The sequence below is a fragment of the Squalius cephalus genome (genome assembly GCF_949319135.1).
Source record: "Squalius cephalus genome assembly, chromosome: 3".
Taxonomy (NCBI): domain Eukaryota; kingdom Metazoa; phylum Chordata; class Actinopteri; order Cypriniformes; family Leuciscidae; genus Squalius; species Squalius cephalus.
This window is the reverse complement of record NC_137124.1, coordinates 11,438,952-11,457,737: the sequence shown is the minus strand read 5'-3', so window position 1 is coordinate 11,457,737 and position 18,786 is coordinate 11,438,952. Positions and strand designations below refer to the sequence as shown.

At 37.6% G+C, this 18,786-nt stretch overlaps 1 protein-coding gene across 1 annotated transcript in view; it reads right to left on the bottom strand.

Annotated features, from left to right (window-relative positions):
• The window catches only part of mllt3 (MLLT3 super elongation complex subunit), a 58,944-nt gene that overhangs the window by 19,208 nt on the left and 20,950 nt on the right, over positions 1 to 18,786 (bottom strand). The window contains exons 3-6 of the mRNA XM_079867768.1: positions 4,222 to 4,304; positions 3,935 to 4,078; positions 2,289 to 2,327; positions 585 to 713 (exon numbers count right to left, since the gene is read on the bottom strand). Of these exons, the coding sequence (XP_079723894.1) occupies positions 585 to 713; positions 2,289 to 2,327; positions 3,935 to 4,078; positions 4,222 to 4,304 (395 nt within the window). The remainder of the gene's footprint in view (positions 1 to 584; positions 714 to 2,288; positions 2,328 to 3,934; positions 4,079 to 4,221; positions 4,305 to 18,786) is intronic.

Here is an 18,786-nt window from a genome sequence, read left to right as displayed (position 1 = left end):
GATGCGACGATAAAAGGCTGCATTAGTTTCTTTTAAAAAAATGACTGTTTTCCTTCATTAAAATGCCATTTCGGACTGATTCACAACAAAGTGTCGGATAAATGTGTTATGTGTAGATACGAATCGGTTACACTTTATTTTAAGGTGTCTGTGTTACAGTGTAATTAAATATTTAAGTACTGAGAAATATTAATTAAATAAATGTACTTACTTTAGGGTTAGGGTAGGATTAGGTTTGGTTTAGGGTTAGTTGCATGTAATTATGCATATTTTAGTTATTACTTGCATGAGTAACAAGGACACTGTACCTAAAAAAGTTTTTCGCACATGCAGAACGCCATTGTAACGGGACACCGGGCGAGTTCGTTTACGTCATCGGAATGTTAGCATGTGCTTTCTCCGCAGCCAAGAAATGCTTGACTTAAGCCAAGTTTCACATCTCTAAAATCCTTGGATTTAAATTGCCCCTAACGTCTTTCAACTTGCCAAATATGCAGGATTAGGCAGGATTCCTTGGAGAAACTGGGAGTCATGCGAAGTTTTCTCAAAAGTTCAGACGCTCAAACTTGGAGATCCACACTCACCTTTGACCCTGGGAAAGACTTGCTCTTTTTCACATCAGAGAAGGTCAATGTTAATGAGCTGCTGGGTAATGTGGGCAGCTTTAGATGCTGCCCGAACAGAGAAGTGGAGCCCTCCTGCATTACCATTACCTAAGAGATGAAAGACAATGAAAGAAATGAATACTTTTATTCAGCAAGGATGAACTAAATTTATCAAAAGTGACAGTAAAAGATTGCTATTTCAATAGATATCTAATGCTGTTCTTTTGACCTTTCTACTCAACAAAGAATTCTCAAAAATAATGTATCACGGTTTCCACAAAAAAGACTAAGCAGCACAAATGTTTTCAACACTTATCAGCATATTAGAACGATTTCTGAAGGATCATGAGACACCGAAGACTGGAGTAATGATGCTGAAAATTCTGCATTTTAAAATATATTAAAAAAGAAAGTAGTTATTGAAGTAATATTTACAATATAGAATTGAAATACTTTCGATTGTTAGCGTATGCTACAATCAAGTTATATTTTTTTGTGTTTTACTGACATGAGCTACTATGTTTCACTGTACACAAAAAGCCGTTGTTTCCACACAAAGCAAGGAAAAGGAAAGTTTTTTTCAGATACAGAGAAAGTTACTGTATTTTGAAGATTACATTAAGTGTGCATTAAAAAATGAAAACGGTAAACTTCAAAAGGAACTTCTGCTGAACTTGTTAAACTAGGACTGAGTGTAATATTGAGTTTGTAGAATATATTGATATATTTGTCATAAATGATATAGGATAAGGCAATACCATAATATATCGATATACAGTTTGATATTACGAGCTCATCTGAAAAATAGCGGAGGACACAGAATGAGTTGCTGGGAGGAAAATGCATAAACCAATTTGTACTTATCATGAGACAAGCTTTATATGAAGGGCTTCAAAATAACTCGTAAGATACAATTAATGTGTACAGTTTAAAGCAGCTTGATCCGCTCTGTGCTGTCGTGTCTCTGGACCGGAGCTGCGGCGGTTCCAGTGACACTAACGTGAAACCAGACTTCATTCACCCCAATGGAAAGCATATTTACACTGTCTGAATCATTCCCTATCCCCTATAGTGCACTACAGGTCGTGCCATTCACTATATAGAAAATGGTAATAGTGTGAACAAGTGACCGATTTTAGCTGCAGCTTCAACAGCTATTTATACTGTAGGGGGCGGAGCTTCAGAATCTAGAGAGCATTTGATTGGACAGAAAATCTGATGAGAAGCTGAAGTGCAGAGTGATGTCATCAAAATCATTGATCCGTATTGGCAGAAGTGAGAAACTGAGTTTTTAACACATCTTCTAAATGCAAATTGTGTCATTGTTTTGGAGCACACTAGCTTATAGATAACAGTAAGACTAACATATTCATACTAAAAGCCAAACAAATTCAATCTTGATTTCATGGGGAAACCCTTTTTAACCCTTTTTTTTTTTTTTTTTGTGCAAATAGCCTTCATGGATACATTCACTATATATTTGTTTTCATAGCCTTCAATATTTTTGTTGTACAACATTGGGCAGGATGGGGGAAAAACATTTTTACAAAATAAATACAAAAAAGGGCTTTTTTTTTAACCAAATAGAGAAAAAAGTAGAAAATAAAGATATATATTGTATATTACCATAGAGAGATATGATTTTGAACACATTGAAACATTTAAAATGGAGTTTGTCCTTACTTTGGAGTCCTCTGAAGATCTTTTGTGAGGATCCCGTTGCTGTAAAGGACAAAGTACAGATATTACAGTCGGGAAAAAAAAAGGACTATGAATCAACACAAACCACCACAGACAAACAAACACTCTCTAACACACATTTTGGCAAGAAGCACTCTGCTTACTCCTAGCCTGATGTAATGAAGAAATGCCTTTCAACAGCCAAAACAATCAGGTAAATTGGAAAGGACCTTTCTCAGTCACCACCTCGCTAAATTGATATTGCTCTCTTAATTAAAACAACTTCCCGCGCAACTGCCGTTTGCCAATAAACGCTTTTGATTCCTGCCGTGCTTCATCTGTAACCCAGAGCAGCACCAGAGGAGATGTTGTCATACCCCCAGCCGTAAAACATTTGAATTACTGGAATGAGGCAAGAGAGGGCAAACTAAAACTACAAAGAGGGCCCTCTCAAGAATCATGACTTTAAATATGTCTTAAGGGTAAAAGCTTCCCAGTTCATGGCTAATCCACACTAATGTGCTTTCGAATGCTGGTGGAACTTCAAAACGTGTCCAAGATCAACAAAACGAATCAATATAAGCCAGTTGATTCATAAAAAGCACGTGGATCCCTCTGGAAGGGGCCCAAAGATAACTCAAGTTTCCTGTAGTGATAGATGGTCGTGTCAAGACTAGCCCAATCAAATCTTGTAAAGTTGCTTATTGTCTTGGTTGATGGGAACAGTAATTCCATTAGGACCGATTGCCTGACATTGGCCTTCATCTCTGGAAGACTGTTTTGCTAGTGCTAGCACAGAAAGCAGCAAGGTATATCCTTGCATCTTTCACCTGTGAACAGAGTGCACGCATTTTAAAACCACATGGGGCTAACTAGTCAATTCCTCTGCAATGAACACCTTTTCTAATGAACACCTGATTTACCAGCACCCAAACTCTGGAATAGTCTTCCTAGCCTTGTTCGGGAAGCAGACACACTCTGTCAGTTTAAATCTAGACTAAAAACACAACTGGCATACACATAACCTGGCAAACACATAACACATTATCAGTTAAATGATTGTTAGGCTGCATAAATTAGGTCAACCAGAACCGGGAACACTTCCTATAACAATCTGGTTTCTCCCAAAGTTTTTTTCTCTATTCCGTCCCCTGATGGAGTTTGGGTTCCTTGCCACTGTCGCCTCTGGCTTGCTTAGTTGGGGACACTTAATATTCAACAACAATATTATCTGACTGTACTGAAGCTACTATATGAGAGCTGAACTGAACTGAAATATTTTGGCAGAACTGCTTTATAGATGAAATGAACTAATTTAATAATTGCTGATCTTAACAACGGAACTGAATCAACACAGAACTGACTTCAGCTGAACAAATGAAACGCATAATTTTCCTGTTTATCACTGTGAAACTGCTTTGAAACAATCTGTATTGTATAAAGCGCGGTATAAATAAAGGTGACTTGACCTTTTGAGATTTAAAAGATTACAACTAATAACTAATTGCGAACGGTTACAAAATACAAATATTTTCTCAACCACCTTTGAGACGTACATTAGCTCAGGAACTGATCATGGAAATCACATGACTCCAATAATAAAAATAATAAAAAAAATAAAAAAAGACCCCCAGAGGTGAGTCACGTACCCCTCCGGCCTTGAGCAGCTTCCTGCGAAACTCTTCAGTAGGGTTGTTGAACGTGAGCTTTTCACACCGGAGATGATTGACAGGTGGGTGGCCCTCCAAGTGCAGGAACAAATCGTAATCAAAGCGCACTTTTTTTGGTTCTTCCTGGTGAAAAGTGACAAAAATATTACCCAAATGTACATAGTTACAGTGCTGTCTGAATTAGTTTAAATTTATGTAACAGATCAAATGCACTTGTTTATATGGATATTAATTCACGAATTACAGGTTTGCTCAAAAGACAGTACCTTATTTTTAAAGTAAACTTCAATAGGCAAGATGAATCCAGCGTATCCAGACTCTTCAACTTTATATGGTGGATCCTTGCACACTGCAAGAGAAAAAAAGAGACTGTTAGTTTAATTTTAGCATGAAAATCACCAATACTTTAAGCAATAAGGGACAAATAGGTGTGGTGTACTGTGAATATAACCATGGTGTGGTTGTTGTTAGGTACAACACCATGCTTGCAATCCCTTTAGTCGTAATATAGCTTGAGTGCATTTTGTAAAGTGGGTATTACATAAGAAATAAAATTGTATTAACACATTTTATTAAGCAAATACATTAAAAGAAAAGAATGAAATTTACTTGAGGATCATAAAAGGATCATAAAACCCAATTACACATTTAATTTGTTATGTTAACAGTTGGTTGCACATCAATGAAAACAACAATAGCACTCATTATGTTTATTATTAAGAGAAGTAGTTTTTGTTTGTTTTTCGGGGCCATTTCATTCTTCCAGTTTAAAAAGAACCAATGTCATGAAAAGTGAGGTATATGTGTGTTAAAGGGATAGTTCACTTTAAAATTAAATTTTGGTATGTTTTAGCTTACCTGAAGGGCATCCAAGATGTAGGTGTCTTTTTTTCCGCAGTAGTTTCAATTTTGATATTTTTAGGTCAAACCGTTCTTGTCTGTCAGTCATTTCATGCAGGTCTATGGTCACGGTCTCAAAGAGCTTGCACAGAGTCCAAATTAAAACAATTCCCCATCGTCCAAATTAAACAATTCCCCATCGTAAGTACACATTGATGGCCTAAGACATGAAACGAGCGGTTTGTGTGTGAAAACGAACAGTATTTATATCGTTTTTACCTCTTATAACACACCCACGTCCAAGTGATCTGAGGGCGCGGGCGCATCCTGCTGTGTGACGTGTACGCAGACTGGTGCACAAATATATACACTAGATGTCGCCTTAAAGACATTCGTTCCAATGAACTGCCGTAGCCAAGGCGACATCTAGTGTATCTGTGCACCAGTCTGCGCACACGTCACACACCAGGATGTGCTCACGCCCTCAGATCACTTGGACGTGGGTGTGTTATAAGAGGTAAAAACGATATAAATACTGTTCGTTTTCTCACACAAACCGCTCGTTTCGTGTCTTAGGCCATCAATGTGTACTTACGATGGGGAATTGTTTAATTTGGACGATGGGGAATTGTTTTAATTTGGACTCTGTGCACGCTCTTTGAGACAGTGACCATAGACCTGCATGATATGACTGTCAGACAAGAACGCTTTGACCTAAAAATATCAAAATTGAAACTACTGTGGAAAAAAAGACACCTACATCTTGGATGCCCTTCAGGTAAGCTAAAACATACCAAAATTTAATTTCAAAGTGAACTATCCCTTTAATTCGGACTCAGGGTGGTGATTGGCTGCCGTGGCTGGAGAGTACTTTCCATGTCATCAGTTTCTGAGCTTTTCTCCACATTACTCATGATAATAAACTCCTCTAATCCAATCACTGCGCTGCATTACGCATGAGATCTCATTACAGCAGAGAATTCAAATGTGACAAGACCTCTGCCTGTTCGGCTTTGTGTTCGGACACGTGTCGTATGTTTTCCAAGTACAGTAAAGTAAAAGTGTTGTTTGCATTTTCCCCATAAAGCGTTCACATCCCATTTCCCCATCACAGTTCATATCTGGACCGGAGCAAGCGTGTTTCAAGTTATGGACATATTTCACATACTCTAGTGCTCAAAACATGAACCGGCACCGTGTATGTGCACATATTTCATCCATGTCTTCTTCAAATGAAATATATATATATAAAATGCAGTGGCATCTGATTATGAACACAATGGCACAAATTATTCTGATACACAATGATGTAGACCAGAAATTCAAAGAAGAATAGGCAAAAAAAGTAACTTTATTCTTTCTGTGTTAAACTGATGATGTAATTTGTCAAGAGATTGTAGTGCTCGTAAATGTAATGAATATATCATTAGACATTTTAAATGATCTTCCTCATTTTTCATATAGATCAGTAGCTCTAATGCGGATTTGTTGATAATTCTAAGAATAATTTAACAAAACATATTTGATGCATTCATGATAGTTATTAGTATTCTCTAATGGTAAGAATTTAGTGCATTTGTTGTTAGCCTATATATATATATAGTACTGTGCAAAAGTCTTAGGTATGTTAATACCCCCACCCCCCACCCCCCACCCCCCAAGCATCTTGGAGACGTTCCCGCAGTTCTTCTTGATTTAGTCTGTCTCAGTTTCTTCTGTTTCTTCATGTAATCACAGACGGACTCGATGATGGTGAGATCAGATCATCCTGGCTGCTGTCAGACTCCTTGTGCATACAAATCTCACTGGATTATTACAATTAATGGCAAAAAGAATGTTTGGAAATGTAAACTGATATTTCCTACTGACACACTACAGCAAAAGATATAAATAACTGACTTAAAACCATTTTTTTTTGGGGGGGGGGGGGGTATTAACATGCCTAAGACTTTTGCACAGTACTGTATATATATATATATTATATATATATATATATATATATATTATATATATATATATTATATATATATATATTTTATATATATATATATATATATATATATATATATATATATATATATTTATATTATACACACACACACACCCAAGTATTTTTACAGAAGTCTCTTGAGCTCATCAAGGCTGCATTTATTTGATCTAATTGTTGCCATTTGAGCTGCCATTAATCCAGTCTTCACTGTCACATGATCCATCAGAAATAAAAATATATAGCCCATACATAAATCAACTTTAAACAAATTGTCTTTATGTGAACAACGCAGTGCTGAAGTGCCAACTAGTCTCTCCCTATGGAGGATCCCTTTACCACTCTACAGATAAAGCGTCGTCGGGAAACTCAATTCGCGTATCTACCCCGAATTGATAAAATAAAATAAAATTCTGTATCAAAAATTATAAGGAAACACCAGTACTTTGTTTAGGCTTGGTTTGTAGGGATTTCCAAACCTGCGCACATATATTCAAACGCACATAACTATAGAACCAATTCTTAATGCGCATGTGAACGCCATCAGCGTTTCTCACAGGTTCGCGTTTAAAGTCTGTGTAGAGGGAATGGTGTCGTCTTGGCGGCCCCTAATTTAATAACAAATGATTGTTGCGACGGAAGCGAATCAATCATAACTAACCTTAGCTGGAAAATAACTTTATTAAAGTACCGCTATAAAGCCAAAACAATCTCTGTTACCTTAAATTATACGTTTATCTCTGTAAAGCTGCTTTGAAACAATCTACGTTGTTAAAAGCGCTATATAAATGAAGATGACTTGACTTGACTTGACTTTATACATAATGAACCCTTTGTGAACATTAAACTTCATTGCCAAGTAAAAATATATGGTGAAAAGTTGCAATAAACTCCACATCAGCATCATGTCTCAGGGAGGCGTTCTAAAAAGGTTCATTGCCTCTCAAGGGAACTTATTAGTGTTTAGACTTGCAGTTTAAATGACCTGGAACGTGGGTGACATCTTTCGATTAACTGCATTATTTATATGTCTTTATGGCCAACTCCTTTGTGCAACATAAAAACAATGCGCTTCAATCTTGTTAGTTAGGGCCCAAGCCCTGAAAGGGCGAAGGCCCTATTGTTTCCGTAAGGATTATTTTTTTTCTTTTTCTTCATTATTTTTTTTTTTGCCTTTTTGCCACTTTTGGGGCCCTTAACATGCTCAAAAACTCTTGAAATTTTGCACACACGTCAGAACCTGCGGCCATCAGGGCCGGGCTGAAGCTGGTACCGGGGCGTGGCAGGGGGGCTCGACAGCGCCCCCTGGAATGGGGTCCGAAAACTTGGTCCATAAATCAAACACGCTTGCATGTATTAATATGAAACTCAGTACACATATAGATCTCATCGGGCCGAACAACTTTCGTGCTCTAAGTTTTACAAAAGCCCAACAGGAAGTCGGTTATTATACGTTGTTTGGAAAACGCATACAATGGAATGTGAAATACTCCTCCTAGGGATTTCATCCGATCGCCACCAAACTCGGTGAGAATAAAGTCAAGACATTGAGGATGAATTCTTGCGAACGGATTTTTGATATCTCGAACGGTTTGGCCGTGGCGAGGAAACGAATTTATGGCGAATAATGGGACACAGGAAGTGTGTTATAACTTCTGCATACATTAACTGATCTTGATGAAACTTCAGCAGTGTGTTCGTTGTAAGAGGCCGATCACATGGATGTGACTATTGTGAGTCAAAGTTATAGCGCCACCAACTGGCAGCAGGAAGTGTGTCACTTTCAAAATGCTTTGAAATCACCCTCTTATTTTTACCCGATTTGCTTCAACCTTTATGTGTATAATGTAGACACACGGCAGATGTAGACCTGTGAAAGGATTTTTCATATCTTTAATACTGTTGCCGTGGCAACGCTTCAAACTTTAATATTCTTTTTTGATGCTTTTGAGACTCTTAACATACTTGAAATTGCATGAAACTCAACAGACACATTACATTTATTAGCCAGTAGACATGTGCAAAGTTTCAGAAACGGGCGTGGTGGAATGGCTCAGTAGCGCCACCTTTAGTCAAAAATGGGGGCTTAGTTTTTCCTAGAATCACAAAACTTGGTATATATATTGTTCTCATCAAGCCGGAAAACTTTCTAATTTACAGTCATATTCTCAGACCAAGAGGAAGTCAGATATTTTGGTTTGAATGTGATTTTTTGGGAGAATTTTCTCTCTCTCTCTCTCTGACTCTGTGTGTGTGAGGGGTGGGAGGGATTTGTCTGTTGGGTGAGATTTGCTTTTTTGTTTTTCAAGGTTTCAGGGGCTTTTGGGGCCCTTAACGTGCTCAAAAACTCTTGAAACTTTGCACACAGGTCAGAACCAACGCCCATCAGGGCCGGGCTGAAGCTGGTACCCGGACGTGGCAGGGGGGCTCGACAGCGCCCCCTGGAACGGGATCCAAACACGTGTCCATAAATCAAACACACTTGCATGTAATAATATGAAACTTAGAGCACGAAAGTTGTTCGGCCTGAGGAGATCCATGTGTGTACCAAGTTTTACGCCAGCTCAACAGGAAGTCTGCTATTTAGCGTTGTTTGGAAACGCATGCTGTTGAATTTAATGTACTCCTCCTAGGAAATTCATCGATTCGCCTCCAAACTTGGTCAGCATGAAGTCAAGACATTGAGGATGCTAAATTGCGGACGGATTTTGAATATCTCGAACGGTTTGGCCGTGGCGAGGAAACGAATTTATGGCGAAAAAATGAAACAGGAAGTGTGTTATAACTTCAGCATACATTAACTGATCTTGATGAAACTTCACCAGTGTGTTCGTTGTAAGAGGCCGATCACATGGATGTGACTATTGTGAGTCAAAGTTATAGCGCCACCAACTGGCAGCAGGAAGTGTGTCACTTTCAACATGCTTTTGACAAAAGTGGGGGGGTTAGTTTTAACTAGAGTAAAAAAAAATAGTTTGTATATTGTTCTCATCAAGCCGGACAACTTTCTAATTTACATTCATTAGCTCCTCCCATCAGGAAGTGAGATATTTTCATGTGAATGTGGATTTTTTTGCAAAATCAGCCTCTGAATTTTTAGCCACTCCTCTTAAACTATTTATTTTATTCCCACCAAACTTTTTCAACATGATGAAAATACATTAAAGATGCTAAATTGTGAACGGATATTGAATATCTCAAACGGTTTTGCTATGGCGAGGGATTAAATTAATGTCAAAAAGGAAGCAGGAAACATCTCATAACTTCTAAAAATGTAATTATACACCATTTATTTTTATATAAAATTATACAAATATTAGAACTAAACCTATTTTATTCTTTTTTTGCAATTCAAGAAGTATGAAAAAGTTAAAAACAGGCTATTTAGTGCTATTTGGTTCAACAAAAAAGCAAACATAGGGCTATACTGCCCTCTTGTGTCCAAAAGGATATCCAAATAGTATATAAAACGTTTTACTAGGTAGGCCTATTGTATTTAAATATAAATTTATTAGGTATATGACGGTGAGGATATTGTCCCATTGGTTAATCGATGTGTGACACGAGCGGGTGCTTTTAAATCGCTAATATAAAAGTGAAAGTAAAGACGTCCGCACAGACATTGATAATGGTGCACACACGTTGGAAAGAAAGATACTTTTAAACATAACACTAAACCGCCATTAGGTGTCGCCAGGCGACCGTCTTAATGAGCGAGTCATTAATTCATTTGTTCAAACGATTCGTTCGAATGACTGAGTCATTCATGATTGAGACAGATGTTTATGGATTGGTCATTGAATCTTTGAGTCAACCGATTCATTCAAAATGCTGAATCATTCAGAAATGAGAAAACAAGTTGCTGTGAGATGTGCGATGGTTCTGCTGTGATCTTGGTTTAACTATTTTTGCTGCTGAAACAGAACAAAAACAGTCAATATTGCATCTTAAATGTAAGTGACTTAATTGTAACTGTTTATTAACCTGTTGATGAAATCAACGTCGCAGTTTCAATCGTGATTGTATTCAGGAAACACAGCCTACTCGTCAAGTGAGGTTGCTCTTATCATGTTATAAAATATATAAAAACTCCATATTTGTAATTTTTATAGTCAGTATGTTGTTAACTGGGTTTCTTTTTTGTGTGCTGCGCTCAGTTGTTTACGTTTCTCCTGGAGAAGCTGCACGAGCCTCAGCAGCGCAACCTTGTTACCATTGATCAGTAATACATTTATTATCAACTGTTGATTGCAACTTAAAATTAATGTAATATAATTAGAATAATCTCTCGTTTTAGTGATTCCCAAGTCATTTTTTTGTCATTGACGTTCTAATCAGGCTACTATGGTTGGGGCAAGCTAAACTCTCTTTCAGGTAGGCGGCCTATACTAGGTATGTGACAGTGAGAATATAAGCACCGGTTAATCGACGTGTGACACCCATAGACTGTAAAAAAATAGGTGACACCGCTGGGGGCTTTTGAATCGCTAACTTAAAAACGAAAGTAAAATATGTTCGTCCGCACTGACATTGATTATGGTTGGGAGCAGAGCGAGCATTTTCAATTAATTCCTATGGAAGTAGGAATGAATGCCCGTGCAGCCGTGAGCATTTTATTTCAATTTTAAAGTTAGCACCATAAAGTATATTTTTATGTCTCCACTGTTCAATCACGCCCACGCCACACACACACACACACACACACACACACTCCAGCATTGCAATCTTGACATCGCAGCCTGTTCATTATAGCCCTAATAAAATATAATTATAAAATAGTCAACCTAACGTATTAAAATTACACTGCTCTGTTTAAGTAGTTAGTAGTACAATTTGTACCATTTTTTTTGTGAAGTGACAAGACAGAGAATATTACTTGTCTGATATATATATAATGTATATATCTTTTATTATATATATATATATATGTATATATGTATATATATATATATATATATATATATATATATATATATATATATATATATATATATAAATATAGCTGCGAGCAGCGATGGAGGGCCCAAGCCGGCAGCAACGCCACCCTGCGGTCTTTAGTGTAACTAAAGGCACCAGGGTGGCGGTGCCACCGGCTTGGGTCCGCAATCGCTGCTCGCAGCTATATTTTAAATTTATTGCCTTCATCAAGATACACTACTTATAAAAATAAACTGCTCCAAAGCACATTTAGTTTTGCTTACACAAATCATTCATCATCATCATCATCTCAAAACACCAAACCTCTGCAGTGAATACATTTTCTGTGTCAACTCTTGTTTTACAGCGATGCCTTGCTATTCATCCACAAACACATCTCAGCCTTTTTATCTCTCTTTTACACACACACACACACACACACACACACACACACACACACACACACACTTCAAGGTACAAAAGAAAAAAACATCAGGCTTGGTCCCAATTAGTCACTTCAGGATAAACACCCAGTTTAGGTCAGGTGACGTCCCACGGGAACACTTGTTTGTCTCGTTCTCCAAATCCCAAAAGAGCTTCTTAACAGCATCACCAATTAGTCAACATGTACTGCTGAGCATTAATGGATACAAGGACACCTGCAGACAACGTGAAATAAAGAGAGGAACTAGGCTAGTTCTTTCCTTGCGACTTTTAATATAATGAACTGCACTCAATACTATGTCAAATTAAGCCATTATTAAAATAAACTGCCTCACAAATCAGTTTTTGTTTGATGATTAACCTCAAACTCTCAAATGTTGCTGATTTGGTTCTCAAAAAATGCTGAAAATTGTTTCCACAATTTTAGGCAGTAAAGATACGTTTTTATTTGGTTAAAAAGATGCCAAAAAGATGAATGGTACTACATGCCGATACGGACTTAATGCGTAGCCTTGAAGTCTTTTTCGATGAACCGACACAGAACTCATTCAAACAGGTAGTGGAAAAACTCAAGATGATCTCGTTATTTTCACGCCATTGCTCTCGAAGGAAACTAACAAAGCTCAACATCAATCGGCAAGCTATGGTTGTAATAGCAACTGAGCCCCTTCCCCCCTCAGGCTATGTGACGACTTCAATGACTAGACGATGACTGACCTCGAGCCTAAGGTCGTCGGATCCCAAAACAGCATCCGCTAAACAAATATTACAGAGATTGATTGCCGTGTCGGGTCACGTTTAGTTATCGGTCTGTTAATGTGGTGCATTCATTCGGCCCCATGAAGCCACTGGCAGTGAGAAGAGTGAGAAAACTATTATAGGGTGTTTTGTTTGTAAGATGCTTTCTCTCCTGTGTGGGATTTCTTAGCTATTCAAAACACTTTAACAAGCATAACTCTCCAAACTCAAGTGGTATATGCTCTTGCTGGAGGCTTCTGTGTTTATAATTGCACTCTAGCAAACTATTATAACTCTAACTTTCAGGGAAAATGTTTCTAACAAAGACTGAAAGAGTTGTGGGAAGCTTAGTGATGGTGACGTTGAGGTCATGCGCGTAAGAGTCATAAGCTTTTCGTTAGTCGCAGACCTTGGAAAAATCCAATGGAAAAATCCTGTTGGGTTTTTGTCGAGGGAACCAGGGTGATGCTGACTTCTGGGTTGGCCTACAAAAATATGTCAGTACAAAAGCACTCTAAACATCAACTTCTAGCTCAACCAATGGCGTGAGCTTGGAGTGCCGCTTGGCATTAAGGTGATTGGCTCATAAAAAGTTCTGAAAAAAAGAAAAGAAAAGTAGGCTAGTCTTCACGCTAGCCATGCAAAACTGCATGTCATGGGCTAAAATATCACTCTCACACACACACACACACACACACACACACACACACACACACACACACACACAAGCTCTTAATCAGGCAACAAATCACACAGCGGTGCTAACTATGAACTCCACTATAAACTGAAATGTAAATTACCCAGGACCATTTATATTATTTATTATGATTAGAAATAGGCTAAGCTGAAAATTTCCATTTGACATAAAAGGCCATGGAAAGTTGACATGACATGCATTGTGCTGTATTTCAAAAAATGTATTATCTAATTCATTTATAATAATTGTGCATGTAGCTTTAATGACAAAACGAAATATTTGTACTTTACTTTACTTTGCTTTGTACTTTACTTTGTACTTTAAATATCTGTACTTTAAAAAACTTTAATATTAACAAGTTGAGCTTTATTGTAAATAATGTAATGCATTAGGTATCGGGAAATAACAATGAACAACCTTTTTACAGTATTTAGATGATCACTTTACTTGATCACCAATATTTTAATTAGATAAGCAGTAACAGGCAAGACACTGACATTTTACTTTATCATAACTTTAGTTTCATTACTTTATTAAGCGGGGGGAGGTTAGCCTGGTTCTACCAGACTCTCGTACATTTCATTTGTACAGAGAGTCTGGCCTCTCTCCATTGACAAGCGTTAACTTCCTTGTAGGCGGGTAATTCTGTTGAAGTTTAAAACTATTGGATCTGCCCTGAGTCACTCTGGATCTGCCATAACCAATCGCTAACGTTTGGTCGTGACGTAACCCTATACTCAAACTAGCGCACGACCTCAACGTCATCGTTCTCAGCCACTCCCTCTGTTCGCTGATTGGACCGGTAAAAAAATGATCGGAGAAAACCAAAGAATACACCACAATCCCAGACGTAGTACTGAAGGGAAATAAAATTGAGCGGAAGTACGCAGGAGGGCGGAGCCAGGCTAGGGGGAGGTCACATAGTCAATTCAAAAGGCATCATTATTTAAAGCGTAACTCTCGCCAAAATGCAACCTAGGGTCTTTTTGTGAATCTACCTGAGGCAAAATTTCGTTTAAAAGCATAATTAGGATGGAAATGCCACTTTTAAGATTGCCCATATTTTCGTTATTGGTCAAATTGCCTTTTGAATGGGAGTGCACGAATATGATAGCATCAAAATCGCTATTTTTTAAACACAAAGAAGGCTCGACACAACATGAAACTTTGCTCGAAGTATCACCAGGGTAGTCGATCTCCGAATGCGAATGAACCGACTCTGAATTTTAGTACTGTTCCTTATATGAGGATCCTTTTCCAAATACAAGGTCAATATTGATTTTCACTAACGAAAAAACAACAAATTATCCGTGAATTTATATTGAACTAAGCTTTAGGAGCTTTCCATCTTTACTCTCCTCCCTGTTACGTTGCATTCGGAGATCGACTATTTTTGACTGACAAAATGCCGGCGGCCGGAAACAACAACAGCTACAGTGAGTTGTTCAAAACCTTTCTTTTTAGTAAACTCTGTGTACACAAACAATGTTCTCAGTGCTCGAGTTCATGTGTAGAGCCCCTGGTGATACTTCGAGCAAAGTTTCATGTTGTGTCGAGCCTTCTTAGTGTTTTAAAAATAGCGATTTTGATGCTATCATAGTCGTGCCCCTAGCACTCCCATTCAAAAGGGAATTTGACCGATAACGATAATACGGTCAAACTTAAAAGTGGCGTTTCCATCCTAATTATGCTTTTAAACGAAAGTTTGCCTCGGGTAGATTCACAAAAAGACCCTAGGTTGCATTTTGGCGAGAGTTACGCTTTAAGCAACATTAGATGAGACAGATAGGCATATTAGACATGTGTTTCCTGCTAAAGCAAGATGTGATTAGTGATGCTCATTCTCATCAGGTCAAGATGAATCTAGAGGAACAGTTCTATAGATTTCAGAATAAGAAATATATTCTTATGTTGTTATTTATTTATATTTTATATATAGTATACACACACCCTACTGTTCAAAATTTTGGGGGTATATAGAAACACTCAATCTATTGTTCATTAAGAATTAATGTTTATTCATAATAATGAATAATGTTAAAAATTAAACATTAATCTTTGCTAGTTCATGATACCTAATGCATTAAAAGTGTTGTAAAGTATTACCAATTAAATCAGTGTTACATCAAACTGCAGGGATGGTAAAAAACTAAAGAAAATTGGGTGACACTTTATTTTCAGGTGTCATTGTTACAGTGTAATTATATATTTAAGTACTGAGTGATATTAAGCAACTACATGTACTTACTATAGGGTTAGGGTAGGATTAGGATTTGGTTGAGGGTTAGTTGCATGTAATTATGTATAATTTACTGTTATTACTATGGTAAGTACATGTAACATATGTAACAAGGACACTGTAAAATAAAGTGTTACTGAAAATTGTGACTAGTTCCAAATTGTGACAGGACCTAAGATATATGTTTTCCATTTATACATTTTTAACCTAAAACCTTGATGTTGATAAAAAAAATAAATGTCTATGGACACTTTGTGTGTGAACTACTCACTCATCTGGAAATCAGTAAAACTTTTCAAATCTCATGGAAACCCCTTATCTGCCACACTTACCCTTAGGAAACTTCATAAACAACCTGCTGAATAACTTGCAAGACAGGTTAGAAAAAGGTGAGGATGTAGTTTAAAGTAGATCCACCTTAACTCAAAAGAAAACAGAACTGAACTTGAAATCTGTCTAGTTGTTATCTCAGCTCTAGATCTTTTGCTTAAGATGAAAAGGTCATTTTACAGAGGGGATGGGGGGGGGGGGGGGGGGACAGACTGTACGAGTGAAGTGCACAATACACTCATTGACCTCCAAGAGGAACTCAGCCAACAGCAACAGCAGAACCAGAACAGAGAATGAACTGCACAATTTTTATTGAAAAAGGCCAAGAAGAGTTTTTTCCCTCCTCCTTTACACACACACGCACACACACACACGCACACACACACACGCACACACACGCACGCACACACACGCACGCACACACACACACACGCACACACACACACACACACGCACACACACACACACACACACACACACACACAGACGCACACGCACACGCACACGCACACGCACACACAAAATGCCAATTATTAAACAATGCCAGTCAGAATGCATTTGCCCTTTTCCTGAGACTGGGTCATAACGAGGGGCAGCCGGAAGACACTGAGCCAAATTATAGGGAAAAAAAAAGAAAAGACAAAAAGAATCTTGCAACAAAACAGACACTTCAAACCACAGGATAGTTAGTCTGCCTAAACTAACAGATTTAATCTGCATTGCCTTGCTTAAAGAATCCTTAAAGGGATAGTTCACCCAAAAATGAAATTCTCTCATCAATTACTCACCCTCATGTCGTTCCAAACAACTTTCATTCATTTTCGAAACACAAATGAAGATATTTTTAATGAAATCTGAGAGATTTCTGTCCCTCCATTAATACCTACGCAACTTGACATTTTGACGCTTCAAAAAGTTCAGAAAGTGATCGTAAAACTAATCCATATGAATCAAGTGGTTCAGTCCACATTTTCTGAAGAGACTCGATTGATTTATTTGATGAACAGATTGAATTTAGGCTTTTAAGCACACACACATCAGTTGTGGTAAACGGAAGCTCAAGCATGTTCGCTTGATGTGCGAGAACCAATGAGGTTCATTCTCGTGTTACGCATCATGTTTGAGCTTCAGCGGGAACCAATGAGGTTTGTTCTCGTGTTACGAGTCATGTTTGAGCTTCTGCGGGAACCAATGCAGGGCTCCAGACTAACTTTTCCACTGGTTGCACTGGTGCTACCAACTTTCTCAGTTGGTCGCACCAGCATATGATTTGGTCGCACCTTTTTTTTTTTTTGCTACATGCCATGGGATTAATCAATGCATGCTCATGAATAGTGGTCTTAATCTGCATACCCTAGTTTTGCACTGATGTAAACATTTATTTTGATTAATATGTGCGCGGGAGAGAGAGCAAGACAGCGCTTAGTTTGGAGACGGTGAAGTCTTGTTTACACTTTCACCTGGCTCCGAAGAGAGAGAGTGCGCGCGCGACCGGGTCTCTCTCTATGCTCGTTCTTTCAGTTAAACATGCGCCCTGTCACAAGCGCAGCAGTTCATCTACATTACTCACCGATCAAATAAGACTTTGGCGGGCGCTAAAACAAGTTCAATGCAGGAAAATTCATGCGTGAATTTAACTGAGTAGTACATGACCATGCACTCGCACAAATGCGACTACATCAAATTTTAACTCGCACATTCTCAAAAAATGGTCACATATGCGACCATTTTGGTCGCAGTCTGGAACCCTGCAATGAGGTTTGTTCTCGTGCGTCAAGCACGGTTGATCTTCTGTTTATGTTCGACGATCAAAGTTTATATGTGAATAAAAGCCTAAATTCAGTCTGTTCATCATATAAAGCAAGTGTCTCTTCAGAAACTTTGTGTGATTTAATTATCATGTACGGTTCAGTCCAATCAAACACTACTGATTCGTAGTACATTTCTCCACAATATCCAGTCATAGTAACACTAAGGGCTTGTGGGAAGAGAATTTCACTTGGTCTCAGATTACAATCTCATATCTGACCTAAAGACTCCACAGAACGATATACCTGTAACATAAACAATCCCACAGCGGACCACCTGCACAGGGTTCAACCCAGGCCAAAACCACAGTGCTCAAGCCATAAATCCCCTTTCATGCTGATAAAATATAAATGTAACCCAGAAATTATTAACAGGGATTTACTGTTGAAAATCAAATCAGTGCAGCCAGACACAAAAGAAGTTGTGTTACTAATGCAAGCCCTGTATGCATTACCCAGAACACATCTGCAATGTCTTACACAGAGCCACACACAGAGAGCAATGTCCACCAGCTGTAGCACAAAACAATATTTTAGAAAAATATTTTAAAATTATGCTTCCATTAAGGCAACTTACAAATGCATTACATTTATTTTAAATTACAAATATTTATAAATTTATGTAAGAAACTATTATTAATTACAAATATATTATTTAAAAAATATTAAATAATTGCAATATTTTTAATTAATATTATAATATTAATTATTGATACAATATAAAAGTTTATTAATAAAATATTTAGTTTTTATTAATTTAAAATATATTCTGTCAAATGAAGAAATAAGTGAACATTATAATATTGCATGTTCCAATATAATGTTCCAATG